The sequence below is a fragment of the Pelodiscus sinensis genome, chromosome 12 (genome assembly GCF_052426305.1).
Source record: "Pelodiscus sinensis isolate ZL-2025 chromosome 12, ASM5242630v1, whole genome shotgun sequence".
Lineage (NCBI taxonomy): Eukaryota > Metazoa > Chordata > Testudines > Trionychidae > Pelodiscus > Pelodiscus sinensis.
In genome coordinates, this window is record NC_143063.1 from 6,433,210 (window position 1) to 6,448,036 (window position 14,827).

General features: G+C 45.4%; 1 protein-coding gene across 1 annotated transcript in view; it reads left to right on the forward strand.

Moving 5' to 3' along the window:
- SLC12A3 (solute carrier family 12 member 3) overlaps positions 1-14,579 on the forward strand; it is a 38,822-nt gene extending 24,243 nt beyond the window's left edge. The window contains exons 18-26 of the mRNA XM_006114730.5: positions 128-234; positions 3,759-3,841; positions 5,039-5,116; positions 5,583-5,684; positions 7,249-7,360; positions 8,610-8,696; positions 10,635-10,770; positions 11,921-11,988; positions 13,791-14,579. Coding sequence (XP_006114792.3) covers positions 128-234; positions 3,759-3,841; positions 5,039-5,116; positions 5,583-5,684; positions 7,249-7,360; positions 8,610-8,696; positions 10,635-10,770; positions 11,921-11,988; positions 13,791-13,932 — 915 coding nt within the window. The 3' untranslated portion in view covers positions 13,933-14,579. The remainder of the gene's footprint in view (positions 1-127; positions 235-3,758; positions 3,842-5,038; positions 5,117-5,582; positions 5,685-7,248; positions 7,361-8,609; positions 8,697-10,634; positions 10,771-11,920; positions 11,989-13,790) is intronic.
- The last annotated feature ends 248 nt before the right edge of the window (positions 14,580-14,827 follow it).

The window sequence follows — 14,827 nt, forward strand, 5'->3', positions numbered from 1 at the left end:
GAGGTCGCTGTTCAGCAGCTCATTGTTTCTGTGCATGTGATGAGACATTCGGATAAGCTAAATGCACGTGCGTATGGCAGGAACCTGCAGAGAGTCCTGCTAACACTGAAAAAACCTCTTAACACAGGCATCCGGCCTTGGGAAGATGAAACCTAACATCCTGGTGATGGGCTACAAAAAGAACTGGCAGAGAGCGCACCCCAGGACTGTGGAGGAGTACACGGGAATCCTGCAGTAAGTTGGGAGGCTGGTTGATAGGAGTGTTGCCTGCTTTGCTTGCTCCCAGTTAAGCAGTAGGGCATTCTGGGCGAACTTGGCGACACTCAGGAAGGATTAAGGTCCCAGCCCACTTTCATGGCTATCCAACTTCATGAATCCACTGCGAAGTTTAGCACCATCTTCACAGTGGAAGGTCGACAGGAGCAAACGCTCCCATTGGCTTCCCTTACTCCTTGCAACTGCGAGGAGTACAGGCACTGAACAGAGGCACCCTCAGCGTTCGATTTAGTAGGTCTTAACTTACTTGGAATACTTGGCAGATCCATGATTTCATCAATGTGGATAGTCCCGCCACCGATGCAGATCGCAACTTTTCCACGCCCTGTTTTGTGCAGTTCTCATCCATGTTGCTCCATAAATCTTCCATAAAAGGATTCACCCAATGTGCTGGAGGCCTTTTTCTTGTTCTTTTTACGTCTCATGGATCCAATGGAGTAAACGCGCACTGTCAGTCTGTTGTTTCTGTCTTGTTACATGGCCAGCCCATTTCCTCTTCTGATCACACGTAACTTGGATGATATTGTTGACACCACTTCTTGCACGCAAATCGTCGATCGTAATATGCTGTAGCCTGTTTAAACCCACCATTCGTCTTTCCATTGCTCTTTGGGTGATTTGCATCTTTAATTCTTCTATACATGTGGTGTTCCAGATTTCACAACCATACTGCATTACCAGCAGGCTACTGGTGTTAAAGAGATGGGCTTTTGTGGTGGTGGAAAGTTTGAGATCAACAAAAGCACTACACAGGCTCCTGAAGGCAATCCAGCTCGACCTCCTCCTCCCAATTCCGGGCCCAACTCATTGTCCATCTGCAATGCTTGTCCAAGATATACATATTGATCCACTAACTCGACAGGCTGTCCATCCTGCTGTATGATATACGTTTTTCATCCACTTCGTTTTTCCAGTGTGGATGGTCAGGCCTCAAGGACACCCTCAATATGGGCATAGATCATTCTCATAAAGACCTTGTAAAGATGAAAAAGCAGCAGGCAGATGGGTCGATAGTTGCGAATGTCTTCTTGGTCACCTTTTTTCAGCAGGAGAAAAGGTCGCGATCTCTTCCAATCTTTTGGAGTTCTCCCCTCTTTGATGTATCTTGAGAATCTCTCACTAAGTACTTTTAAGAGTGTATCACCTCCCGCACAAAGTTCTTCTTCATGTACTTGGTCTAAACCTGCTGCTCTTCCCAATTTCATCTTCTGAAGGGCTGCTGCCACTTCTTCATGGAGCACATCAGGTTTGGGAGTGGCGGAGCCCAGGTACAATGGCTCCATTGCTGTTGTTGACAAAAATAGTTCACTATAAAAGCGCCAACACATTTGTTCCATTTCACGTCTGTTTGTCATTCTTTTACCATTTTCATCAACAAATGCGCTTGGAAGAGGTTGGCTTAGCTGGATTTCACGCCGAGCTCTTCGCAAACTTCTCTTCTCTTCAACTGCCTTTTACTGTTCTGCAAGGCAATATTGCTCATAATCTATCATCTTTCTCCTCGACTTTTTACAGACAAGTTTATACTCCAGGCCAGTATCACACTTGGCTGCCATCTCTCTCTGTTTAGCAAGAAGATCAAGCGGTTGCTGGGTAAGAAGGTTTCTGGACTCCTTAGGCTTCTTCATAATTGCAGCAGTTTTACATTTGTCAAACTTCGCTAAAAAGTGATAGTAGTTGGAATCAATATCTTTGATTTCATCCATTTCCTGTGACTCAGAGTCGACAGCATACTTAAACAGATTGAGCGGAACTGTTGTATCCGCATGCAGTGCCTAATTCTCGCCTTTATCCTTTCTGCCCGTATGTTTATTTTGACTCACTCTAACCAGTCGATGGTCTGACTGTACACAGATGACCAATTCTGAAATGACGGTTACATCTGTAACCAGTTGCCTCTTGTCCACCAAGACATAATCGATTTCATTTCTTATTATGTCATTCGGTGCTCGCCAAGTCCATCGCCTTCCAACCCTCTTCTTGAAGAAAGTGTTCATGATATGTAGACTTGAGGCTTCTGTGTAGTCAGCCGGTCTTGGACCTCTTTCATTTCTCATACCTGAGCCATATTGTTCGATGTAGTTTTCTCAATTTTCCCCTATAGCACTGAAGTCGCCAAGCACCAACATGTATGTTGTTTTAGTCTGAAGAATCCTATGAAGTTCTTCATAGGACCTTTCCACTTCTTTGTCTTCCACAGTGGATGTCAGTGTGTAGGCTACAATTATTTTCATGGTGGCCCATTTACCTACATTCATTGTGAGCATTCCAATACAAGATGATAAGATTATCCATGAAATTATGTTTTCTGCCACTTTTGGGTGCACAATAAATCCAGCTCCCCCGACTTTTCCTTCTGCTGCTCCCAGAAGAATTTATGATCCATCTTTCCATTTTGCCACGACTTCCTTTTTTCTTCTGGTTTCAGTTATGGCAAGAATGTCAATGCGAATACGATGCAGCTCTTCCAGCAATATATCGACCTGCTCATTGCTTGAGAAGGATCGCACATTAAGTGTGCCAACATATACATTAACACAAATGGACAATCTCTCAGTACTGCCAGATTCGTGGCATCCTCTGCCTCCATATCCATCACTCCAGCACTATTACTGTCACTGCAGAAGCAAGGAGGAACTGCAAAAGACGGAATGTCATCCTGTATTATTTTGTTCATAGTTGCTGTGGCCAAATCGTCGCCTGGTGGCCAACTTTCTGGTAACAAACCTCTCTGCACTTTGCTAGGTTGATCCTTGGACAGTGGACACACAGTCGGCTGCCAGGACCATACGCAAAACCATTCGAGAGCCCAGGGTCACCTTCATGCCATGAGCAGGCAACGGAGTAGGATTTTATAGAGAAGGTCTTAATTAAACCCGCTAAATCAAACGCCAGAAGATTGATCTTTGGCACGTAAGAATAGACGTGGCCTCAATCTCTCTGTGCCCCTTCTCCAGAGTGGATGGGAAACACATCCACTGTGGTTTTGGGGGCTGTGCTGTTAAGCATTGAGCTTCCCAGATAGAGTCTGGGTGGAACACTAGAAAGCTCTTGTTAGACACAACCAGTTGGAACTGGACACAGAATAAAGCAGAGGTCTCGTATTCACTGTAAGCACTGAATGGTCTCTGAGCACCACCTCCACCACAGGGAAACTCTGAGACCGGAGTCTTTCCTCACTGCTCTGTGCTGGGGTGGGAATGCTTCAGCACTCCTGGCTATCTCTGGGTCTCCTCAGGGTGTACTTGGCCACCTAGGATTTGTGCTGGGGGCAGGATTTCCTCTGTTGTCACATCAGTTATGGAGGTCACACTAATGCCATTTGTAGTTAGCTCGTAGAGGCATTCCTCACTGGAAAGGCTGGGCGCTCAGGTTCATTAGCTGTCTTGTCTCCAAGAGTGACCAATGTCTGGGCCGGTCCCATAGTCCTGAGAAAAGCAAAGAACGTCAGTGCTAGGTCCCTGTTTTGTGTCTCGTTCCAGTGACGCATTCGACTTCAAGTATGGAGTGTGCTTAATGAGAACGAAGGAAGGGCTGAATGTTTCCAGGATGATGCAGGCTCACAGTAAGTGTCTATTACAACCACGCCTGCTTCATGCTCCCGGAAGGGGCGGAGCCTTGGGCAGAAGGGGCAGCCAGTCCTCAACACTCGGCACACGTTCCCCTCTTCCCCCGTCCTTAGAGCTTCCCAGAAAGCACCGGGCAATGCTCGGAGCGTGTTCCCAGTGGAGGCCGCGTTCAAAGGATCCCACCCGCGGGCCACGTGTTGAGCCCTGCGTAAACCCAAACTGCACCGCAGGCTGTGAACAAACGGGCCGTGGGCTGGATGTGGCCCGCGGGGCAGCATGTTGAGTAGCCCTGATCTAAGATCAGCCTGACTGCTTGGTTCTCCTTTAATTTATCACTGCACCCACAAAGAGTGATGAAAGGCTATAGGACAAATTGTCAGCAAATTCCTCACAGGATAACCATTCACTCCCATGCAGGGGGCTCGCACAAAGTCGAGGCACTACTTAAGACTCACTCAGACGATGTCTGCACCTTGTGATCAGCAGTCCTATTACAGGCACATCTCTAAAATAACCGAGTTGTTCTGCCCAAGGTGCATAGGAGTTCCTGGGGCAGACAGAAACTGACTTTGTCTTTCTAAGGTCAATTAACTTCTGCTTTTTAACACGCTTTAAATCTTTGTTAGGGTCTGTGAAGGCTGGCTATGGATGAAAATTAACTCCTGTGCAAAAGGCTGGCTTGAAATTTATAGACCATTTATGTTTTCAGTATAGGGCTTAAATGGAACTTTTAAGTGATGCCTTTTCTGCACAAGAAATCAGCAAAAGAAGTTAATTTCCCCTTAAACTATGATGCATGTGTAACCACACACCTAGTAGGTGTGGTTCACTCTCCCATGTAGGGACATTTAGACCACTGACAGCGAGAGATAAGAACAAGTGAGTTCTACAACCTAAGCTGCTAGCCAGCTGGCTTTATAGCTCAAGCCTAGAGGCTCCTACACTAAGCTCCAGAGGTCTTACGTTCAAATCCAGCCATGGTGGTTACACATGCAGCAGACTTTAATGCTGCATCTATATGTAAGAATGTCTAAACTAGCGTTTGCACTTTCTATTCATGATGTTATTAAAATTAACACAAATTAAATGTCCATTCGATTTAGCCATAATAGTTTTCTAAGTGACAAGAAACTTTCATTGTTTTATCTTTCATGTCTCCATTACCTTTATTCTTCTTGACATCTCTTTTGCAGTTAACCCAGTTTTTGACCTATCAGAAGACCCCAAAGAGAATGGAGCAAATGGAGTGGTACCCACTGTGACAGGCACATGTTAGTTCTAACCACATTCATCTCTGTAATATGAAATGCTCATCCTCCAACCTGGAGTGAAAATTAATGATGTTCTATTATGTCGAGGCCAAGTAGCTGAATGATTTTTGGCTAGTAGTTACAGAGGGACCCTGGCTGCAAAGTCCAGTTCTGAACTTTCTTGAAGTTTGGTGATATCCAAATCTGGGAACTGGGTTTGTTCCATTGTAAACAAAGATACTGGTCACAGCAGTTGAGTCAGCAGCGTTTGGGATTCAGGGTTTTGCCCAGCCAAACACAGAAACAAGGTTCAGCTCCTAAGATTTGCTGACTCATCCATTCACAGGGGATGGCTTGTAGACAGCATTTTGCTGCAGTATGCAGGGACTAGGAAGGTCTTGCCACCTGCTGCAGAGAGGTGGAAGGACAGCACATGTCGCATTCTAGGACCCGTATCTCATGCTGCCGGTTCTTTCCCCCTTTCTAGTGGATCCTGATGCCCTGAGAGCAGAACAGCAAGCAAGCACCATCTTCCAGACTGAACAGGGCAAGAAGACCATTGACATCTACTGGCTCTTTGATGATGGAGGTGACCTTGGGCCTTACTAAACACACTCAGTCTGCTATAGCTTTGGGATTTTTATATTGTTATTTCTATACATACCCACGTCCTCCCCACCCCCACCCTTGGCCCTGTTCAGCTCATGAATGAAACTGATTGCCAAAGGCTTCCCCAGTGCTTGGCCAGCATGGCCTGCTGAGGACATACAGACTGAGATTCTCAAAGGTGACTAAGGGAGTTAGGTACCGATGAGATTTGGGTGCCCTACTCTGCTAGACAGCTTTGCAAATCTCATTCAAACGCTCTTAGCCAACTGTCTCCTGCTGCCCTGCCTTTTCTGCCAGGGCTGATGTTAGCATAGCAGGGGGCTTTTAACAGACTAGTTCTGAGCAGAAAAGTTAGTTGCAAACCTCCTAACCCTTTTGATCCCCAGGTTTCCTTTTCAGTATTTGAGAGCAGCACTGGCTACCGAGACTTGCTTTTGTTAATCATGTTTGTTATGGTAGTGTCTTGGGACCAACCGAGATTGAGGTTCCATTGTGCAAGGCACAGTACAAATATGAAGCTGCACAGGTGCTGGAACTAGGAGTGTGAGGGGTGGGGGCTGCAGCTACCCCTGGCTTGGAGTGGTTTCCATTTAGGGTTTCCAGTTGCGTTCAAGCACTCTCAGCACCCCCAGTAAAGCTCTAGGCTGTCTCGGTCCAGAGGAGTTACAATCTAAGTAGACCCTACAGGCAAGGGATAGGGGAAAGAAATACAATCAATGTGTGGAGCAATCAATGTGATGGCGGTACATGACGTATTTGCTCCATGATTTCCCCCCAAGGGATCAGCTAATTGGAAAGACAAGAGAAGGTAGAGGCATGAGGGGATCAGAACAGAGGGAAACAGCGAGTGCAGGAAGGTGTGAGGGGCAGCTGTGGAATGAATCAGAAATGAGTCACTAAAGTATTATAGTTTATTTGTATCACTGTAGCACCTGGGCCCCACTGTGCTAGGTGCTGGACAAACACCGAACAAAAAGCTTTCTGTTCAAGCTCATTTGCTGCTGAGCCAGCAGCGCTGAGGCAGTGCCTCTGGGGCCGGGTTTGGAATTTCGGATAAAGGAAGCCAGACTGCAATGTAACTGGAGTCGGGCAATGCACAGACACAGAGTTGAGGCACAGAAAGACTGCGTTGCCCAAAGCCATAGAGGACGTGTTTGGTGGAGTAGAGATGTCCTGAGACCAGGCGAGTACCCGAATCACTGGATCAGCCTTCCTCTCGTTTTGGCTTGGTGCTTGCGGGGCCTGGTGCAGGAAGAAAGTGAGGAGGGAGAAGGATTCAAATGGACACCAAGGAAAACTCATTCATTTAGGCAAGGGGATGTGTTTCTCCTTTTCCGGGACTACTTGCAACTCAGACATCTGGCAATGGGATATGGGATTTCAGCTGAGGACATTTAATAGTAGACCGAGCAGCACACTAGAGAATACGTCCCGGGACGCACTGACAGGAGGATGGGCTGGCAAGCCCACAGGGTCTTCTCCATCTTGGATTCACAATGTGAAGCAGCTGTTCGCACCCATCCTAATGTTCTTCTCTGTGGCAGGTCTGACGCTCCTGATTCCCTACCTCCTCAGTCGCAAGAAGCGGTGGGGAAAGTGCAAAACCCGGGTGTTTGTTGGTGGGCAGATCCAGAGGATGGATGAAGAGAGGAAGGCGTGAGTCATCGCTGAGCATTGATCATATCAGCTTGTCAGACCATGAGCTGCCACTAATCCCACAGGGCCTTGTATCAGTGCGGTGTATTCTGGTGGAATAGCGTATATTTTTGATTAATTACAATAACTAAATGGTAGCTCGTCTCTGCGGATTCCTAGAAATGTAAATGCACAGTATAAAAAGAGCCCACCACCAGTGACCTGTCACCTAGCCCATAGGCTGGACTATTTCACAGATGTGCAGCACCCTTTGGGGAGTTAAGTCTGGAATGTTGGTTGCTCCTTGCCCCACACGCTTTGTTGTAGAAATTTCAGAAGTTCTTGTTTTGGTTTTGATCATTTAAAACGTTAGTCCTGGTCCTGGTCCTCAGCACGTGTAAAACCACATAATTCCACTCCAATGAACGTAACTGTGGTGATTTACATTGTCAGAGGATGGGCCCCATTAGTTTGTCTGTCTGTTTATTTTAAAATGACATTGCTTACAGACAAATGTATTAAGAGGAAATGAGAGCTGAGAATTTATGATTTTAAAAAATCAAACCAAACCACACACTGAGGACCATGCAAATATAATTCCCACTTGTAAGAGGCCTGAACTAGATGGCTCGTGAAATTACAGGAGCTGAACACAGAAAGAATTGTCAGCAATAATTGGGAAAGTAATCAACTGCCACTCTGCACTACCATACTGTAGGATAATATAGTTGGCTGATATTGCTAAATTCTTGGTGGATCAGAAAAAGATAAATTTGCCACACCTTGAAAGCTCCCCCTGCCACCTCCTGGTTCTGACTTTTCACCTTGAGTATGACCGTGCCAACACTTACTACCTGGCTAAGTTCTTGCCACCTTGAGTGGACTTCAGTGGAGCCCTCAGAAGAGTGAAAACTAGACTTGTGTTTGTAGGCCTTGATTAGCCAATAGTTATTTTATTCACAATAATACTCTTCTTATGTACCATTCAACGCACACCTCACAAGAGATCAGTAACAATATCCCTATTTTACAGATGGGGAAACTGAGGCACAAAGAGGCATATTTACTTGCCAATGGTTACTCAGCAGGCTAGTGGCAGAACCCAGGTCTCCTATATCTTAGAAGTTGCTCTTGCCATTAGGCGGCACTGTTTCTCCTGACTCTTACGTGTTCAGATCACCTGAGAGTGTTTCTAGGATGGTCAGTAAAATATTGAGTAGGAAAAAAATGAATAGATTTAAAAAAAAATCCCCCTTTTTCTGTCTTACAGGATTGTCTCTCTGTTGAACAAGTTCCGCCTTGGGTTCCATGAGGTGCATGTCCTTCCCGACATTAACCAGCAACCACGCCCTGAACAGTATGTTATTTCTATACTTTTTGTCTTTGCTTATTTAATTTTCTAGACATAATGTGTATGTGCGTGCGTCTATCACTATATCAAGTGAGAGTTATTCTTGTCCCCAGTTCATCTCATGCTTTGGTTAGAGGCTCAGAGTCTACCAGATGTGGAATATGAAAGTTTGGGAGAGAGAAAAAGGAAATTACACTTGTAACCCAATCATTTTCTACATTTTAAGTTAATTTCATGCAGAGGAATGATGCCAGACCTGTACACTTATGTTTTGTCTTTAGCCAAAGAAAATCAGTGCTCTCAACTATCACAATTTCAGAACAAGCCGCATGGTATTATATATAAAGAAGTAAATTTCCAGCCCCCCTGCAGATCGAGATAAGTCTGAAAACATGCCCCCCTAAAGGCTCATGTGCCAGAAACCAAATTAAAAGAGCCCAACATGATTTTATTCAAATCTTGTGATTTGGGGGGCACCTGACATATTGTTGGGGTGTTAGGACTGGACCATTCACAGCACAGAGAGGAAGGTCAAGACTATTCGGTGCTGCTCAGACAATGTGCCATGGCCTTGGTTTGGCCCAGATCACTAGATGTGGAAAAAAGGATGACTAGAGGACATAGAAGGATGAACAGATACCATCAAGGTAACATCGCCATAGGCCTGTTCAGTTGGCTGAGATGGCCAACAAAGAGGCTGATTTGTAATAGAGAAATTAAGTTTCCAGGGCAGTTTCTCTTATCTGGCTGGAAAAAAAAATCACATTTCAAAAAAATTATCTTGGATTGGGTTGAAAAGCCCCAAACATGAAATATTTAAAAAGCAGGAATTTCCAGAAAAAAAATCCATCCTGGAAGAGCTGAAATGGACAGAAGTATAAAACTGCAGCAGATAGGGAAATTAACAAGATCCTTCTAGGTGGACAGTTTTCATTTTGGTTCTCCTAATGGAAAATGGACATTTTTCAGCAAAATAATAGAAAAATTTAGATTTTTGAGAAAAAGGCTTTTCCCTGAGATTATTATAATGTAAAAACAGACATATGGGGGTCAGACCGATAGCCCATCTAGCCCAGCATCCTGTCCCCAGCAGTGGCTGGTACAAGAGCTTACAGAGAGAGTGCACCAAACAGGGTGATTCTGAACAGATTCCACCCCTGTTATCCCCTCCCAGCTTCTGGAAATCGGAGGCTTATGGTCACCCGAGCATGAAGTTACATCCCTGACCATTTTGGCTAAGAGGTCCATCGCTGTCTGTCCTCCATGAACTTATCCACTTTTCTTAACTCAGTTTCACATTTGGCCATCATCACATCCCATGGCAATGAGTTCCACAGGTCAATTTGTATATAGTGTGAAGAAGTATTTTCTGTTGTTTGTATTAAATCTGCTGCCTATTCATTTCATTGGGTGATCTCTCATATCTGTATTGTGGGAAAGTGTAAATGGCACTTCTCTATTCACTTTTCCCATACCAGTTGTGCTTTTATAGACCTCCATCATATGAACAACCTTAATCTTTTACATTTCCCCCAATGTGGAAGTCGATCTATTCCCTTGATCGTCCTTGTTGCCCTTCTCTGAACTGGTTCCAATTCCACTATATAGGGTGACCAGAACTCGATGCAGCATTCCAAGTGTGGGTCTATTGAGTGTTTACAGAGAGGCAGTATAGTATTTTCTGTCTTATGTACTATCCCTTTCCAATAGTTCCTAACACACCGTTAGCTTTTTTGCCCACTGCTGTGCATTGAGCTGAGGTTTCCAGAGACCTATCCATAGTGATTCAGAGGATCTTTCCTCAGAGGACAGCAAAACATTACACTCACCATCTTTCTAATGGAAACGTTCCCACCCCCTCATGCTCACACTCCCTCGCAGCACTCACCCCATACAACAAAAGTCAAGGCAGAGCTCCAGTCCAATCATGCTCTTTGCTTGCAGCATCAAGAGATTTGATGAGCTGATCGCCCCCTTCAGGCTGAACGATGGGTTGAAGGACGAGGCTGTGGTGAATGAAATGAGGCGGGACTGCCCCTGGAAGATTTCTGATGAGGAGGTTAATAAAAACAAAGCGAAGGTAGGGACACTGCCACTGCTATTAGGCGATGTCAGTGGCTGGAGGAGGGCGGTTTCTTGTGAAGAGAATTCTTCTGACCTAATGCAAGATTCAGAAAGCTCTTCGTGCATCCAGGCTTTTCCAGGATCCTGATCCTGCAAAGTGCTGAAAGGCTCTTGTAGGTTGCTGAGTACCCTCCTCTCCCATCAACATCAGTACAAAGCCAATAGCATACAGCACTTCACAACACTAGGCGCTTGGGCTACGTGTACACTGCAGAATTTTTGTGCAAAAACTTGCGGAGCGTCCACACTGCAAGCGCATTTTTGCACAAGAAAAAGTACAGTAGATTGTCAGAAGACAGGGCTTTTTGCGCAATAGTTATTCCTCTTTCTACAAGGAATAAGCCTTTTTGCACAAGAGCTCTTGCACAAAAAGGTGTGTGTGGATGGACAACAGGGATTTCTTGTGCAAGAAACCCCTATCGGAAAAAGCACAAGTGCTCTGATGGCCATTCTGTGAATGGCCATCAGAGCTTTCTTGCGCAAGAGCATCCATGGCAGTGTGGACGCACTCTAGTGCAAGAACTTTTTGTGGAAGATTTCTTCCACAAAAAGTTCTTGTGCAAGAATACTGCAATGTAGATGTAGCCTTAGTGATTTAGGTCCTCTGGGCTCAATTCTGCATCCATGGATGTCCATGGAAGTGTTGCCATTCATATCACTGGGGACAAACTGGACCCTTCATACTGCAGTGGAGAACAGAGCTCTTTATGCTGAGTCCATGCTGAAGCAAGGGGAGGGACCAAAGGGTTTGAAAGGAAACACCTCTGAGAGGCTAAGGGAGGTGGCATGTTTGCCTGGAAACAAGATCAGCAGGTAGACCAGGCTGACTTTAGGAATGTCCATTGCTAGCAGCTAGTGGGTCACCAGTAACCAGGGTGGGTCACACTCACGGTTCATCCTGAATCCCATGGGATGGTTTCGAGTTACACAGATCTCTTGTCTTTGGCCAATGACCACAGCCCTGCAATATGGTCTCAGGACTCTCAGAAGTCAATGGAATGACTCCCACTGGCCATGGTGGGTGTTAGATCAGCAAGAGCCATGTGCATTGCAGGTGGACACTGACTGACTGACTTTGTAACTGACTTTTGCTTCTTGCTCCTTAGTCACTTCGACAAGTGAGACTGAATGAGATCTTGCTGGATTACTCACGCGATGCTGCTCTCATAGCCATGTAAGTAATAGCGGTGATCAGGGTCCATCATGCACCTCTTACGTACGGTCTTCTCCAGCAAGTCAGTCTATTTTAGTCCTTGGCTAGATTAATCTAGACACAGTCCCCTCAGTCTTCTCCCTTCCACATGATAATAACGAAACAGATATTACCAATCAATGTATGCTCCCAAATAACCCCCCTTCTATGCAGCAGCTTGCTTCAGCATGGACTCAGCACAAAAGCCCAGATAAAAATACAGGAGCCAGTCTTGGCTTTTTTTTAGAGCAGCCTCGGGGATGATTTAAACGAATGGCTCTCAGCCAGGCATATGCATATCCGGGGGCAGGGCATGGCTGTGGCATGCAGAGGTCTTCCAGGGAGTACATATTTGTCTTGTTTTAAAATAAGCTACATAAAAGCACTAACAAAGTTAATGAAAACTAAATTTTCATGACTTGTTTATTTTGCTCTAAATACTAAACACGGAAATGTAAGTCAAATATTTATACTCCAATAGGTTTATTTTATAATTATATGGCAAAATGAGAAAATCAGCAAATTGATCTGTAATCGTGCCCTGTGACACTTCTGTATTTTTGCCTGATTTTGTAAGCAAGTAGTTTTTAAAATGAGGTGAAACTGGGGGGTATGCAAGACAAATCAGAGTCCTGAAAGGGGGAAAGTTTGAGAGCCATTGCTCTAAACTACACTAATTGGTAGAAGAGCCCCAAGGGGCCAATCTCAGGCCGAGAAGAGCTGGAATGCAACAGCACTCCTTATGCCAAGGTGGTGTGGTGGGAATTGTGTAGGAGTGAGTTGATCTGGGTCTGTGTTAACTTTGCATGGCTGAGAAATTCTAGGGAGATGCACCTTCTTTCTGGCCCCTGTTATCTTCCTAAGTGGTGCAAATTGCTGGATTGCACAAGAACCTCAGGCCCATAAGGCCTAGTAGTTACAGTTTTGGAGGCTACATTCTTGTGGCCATAAACAGGCAAGCAGGTGGCCCTGCATCAGTGATGCCATTAGATTTTGACTGTTGTGAGATTGTCCTTCTTTCAGAAATTCTTTCCAACCCTCCAGATAGTGTCGGTCCCAAGTGACCCAGGAAGGCCAGTTGACTCTGAATTCACTTAACTTTCTTGTGGTCCTTGCCTGATTGTAAGAGCTCTCAGCCACTAGCACTCAACTCACCCCTCAGCCTGTAGTCACATGCCACCGACTGGCTAATTAAGGATTTATTTATTAGTGCCTGCCCTACCAGTCAAGTTTATCAGTTCTGCTCAGTCCCTAGCTAGCCCAGATAGCACAAAGCAGAATTTGAAGTGAACAGGACTTAGTGTTGTAAACAGGACTAGGGCTGTCAATTAACACGTGTTAATGCTGGAGATTAATGCAGAGAACAGTTAATGTGTTAATCGCAGGCGTTTCCATGGTGCTGCCCCTTTGAAACGCCACCACTGCATTTCAAAAGGGCAGCACAACGTGGAGCCTGGAATCAGCTGAGGACTCCTGAGCTGACCCCAGGCTCCGTGCAATGCTTTCCCTGTGAAACGCTGCGGCGGCATTTCAAAGGGACAGCGCAATGCGGAACCTGGGGTCAGCTGAAGCCGCCTTATTGTTTAACAGCGTGATTAATTTTTTAAATCACTTGACAGCCCTAGACAGGACAGAGAAAATGCGCAGCTGGGAAAGCAGGTGACACATACTATATAAGGAGGGTATAGAATCTGCAAATCTAAATGGACACTCTTCCTAGGCAAAAATAAATGCAAACGTTTTTTCCTCCTTCCTTTTTTACCTCTCTGTTCTTTTCTTTCCAGAACCTTGCCAATCGGCAGAAAGGGGCGATGCCCCAGCTCCCTCTATATGGCCTGGCTAGAAACCCTCTCACAAGACCTAAGACCTCCAGTTATTCTGACCAGAGGAAACCAAGAAAATGTTCTGACATTTTACTGCCAATAGGATGTGGCTGAATACACAGCAGGTTGGGATGTGAATTTTTCAGGCCAGGCTGGAAAGAACTCTTCTGGATTTTGGGATGGTAGTGGTTGGTGAAAGCAAACATTCCTGGTTTCAGCTGATGGCAGCCAATGATAAAGGATTGCTGATGGGAAATGACTAACACTGGGTTACGCCATTTGCCCTCCCCTTTCTGAAAACTGATCTTGCTGATCCTAGTCTGTGTGTCTCCCATGCTACAAACAGCCCTGTGCTAGCAGCTGGAAATGCATCAACAATCTTAATCATAATTGTATAAAAGCTGCACTTTCCCTTGTTGGCAAAGAAAAGAGAGAGGAGAGAGACGAGAGGGAGGTGGGGAAAACAAGCAGAAAAATGAATAGGGATGGTGCTGGTCTTAGAATTTCGGGGAAGGAAAGGGAGAACCCATTGTGTTACAATCCCACCTTGCAGCATAGAGGTTTGTGCCAATGTATTGTTCCAGGATGTTCTCTGTTGTGTCCACACATATTGTGCTTTCTATGTCTCCACAAAGGGAATTGCACTGTTCAAAGTCTGAACTGTGTCAACCTCACAACCCTCTGTAAGTCAGGCTTCCTGCCCCTTATTAAAGCTGAGGAAATGGAGGTCAAGTGAGTGACCCAAGGCCACATTGTGTGTCATTAGCAGAGCTAAGATTAAAACTCAGTACTCTGACTCCCAGCCAACCCCTTGTTCCTGCTAGCCACACTGCCTCCCTCATTACTGTAGCCATTGTAGAGCTGGATATGCTTAGAGACATGCTGTGATTTGCTAAAGGTCACACAACCCTTCAGTGGCAGATTTTGGTCTCCTGAGTCCCAGGCCAGTTTGCTAATCAACCTCCTTCTAAGGTACTTTGAGAGGCAGATTTTATTCA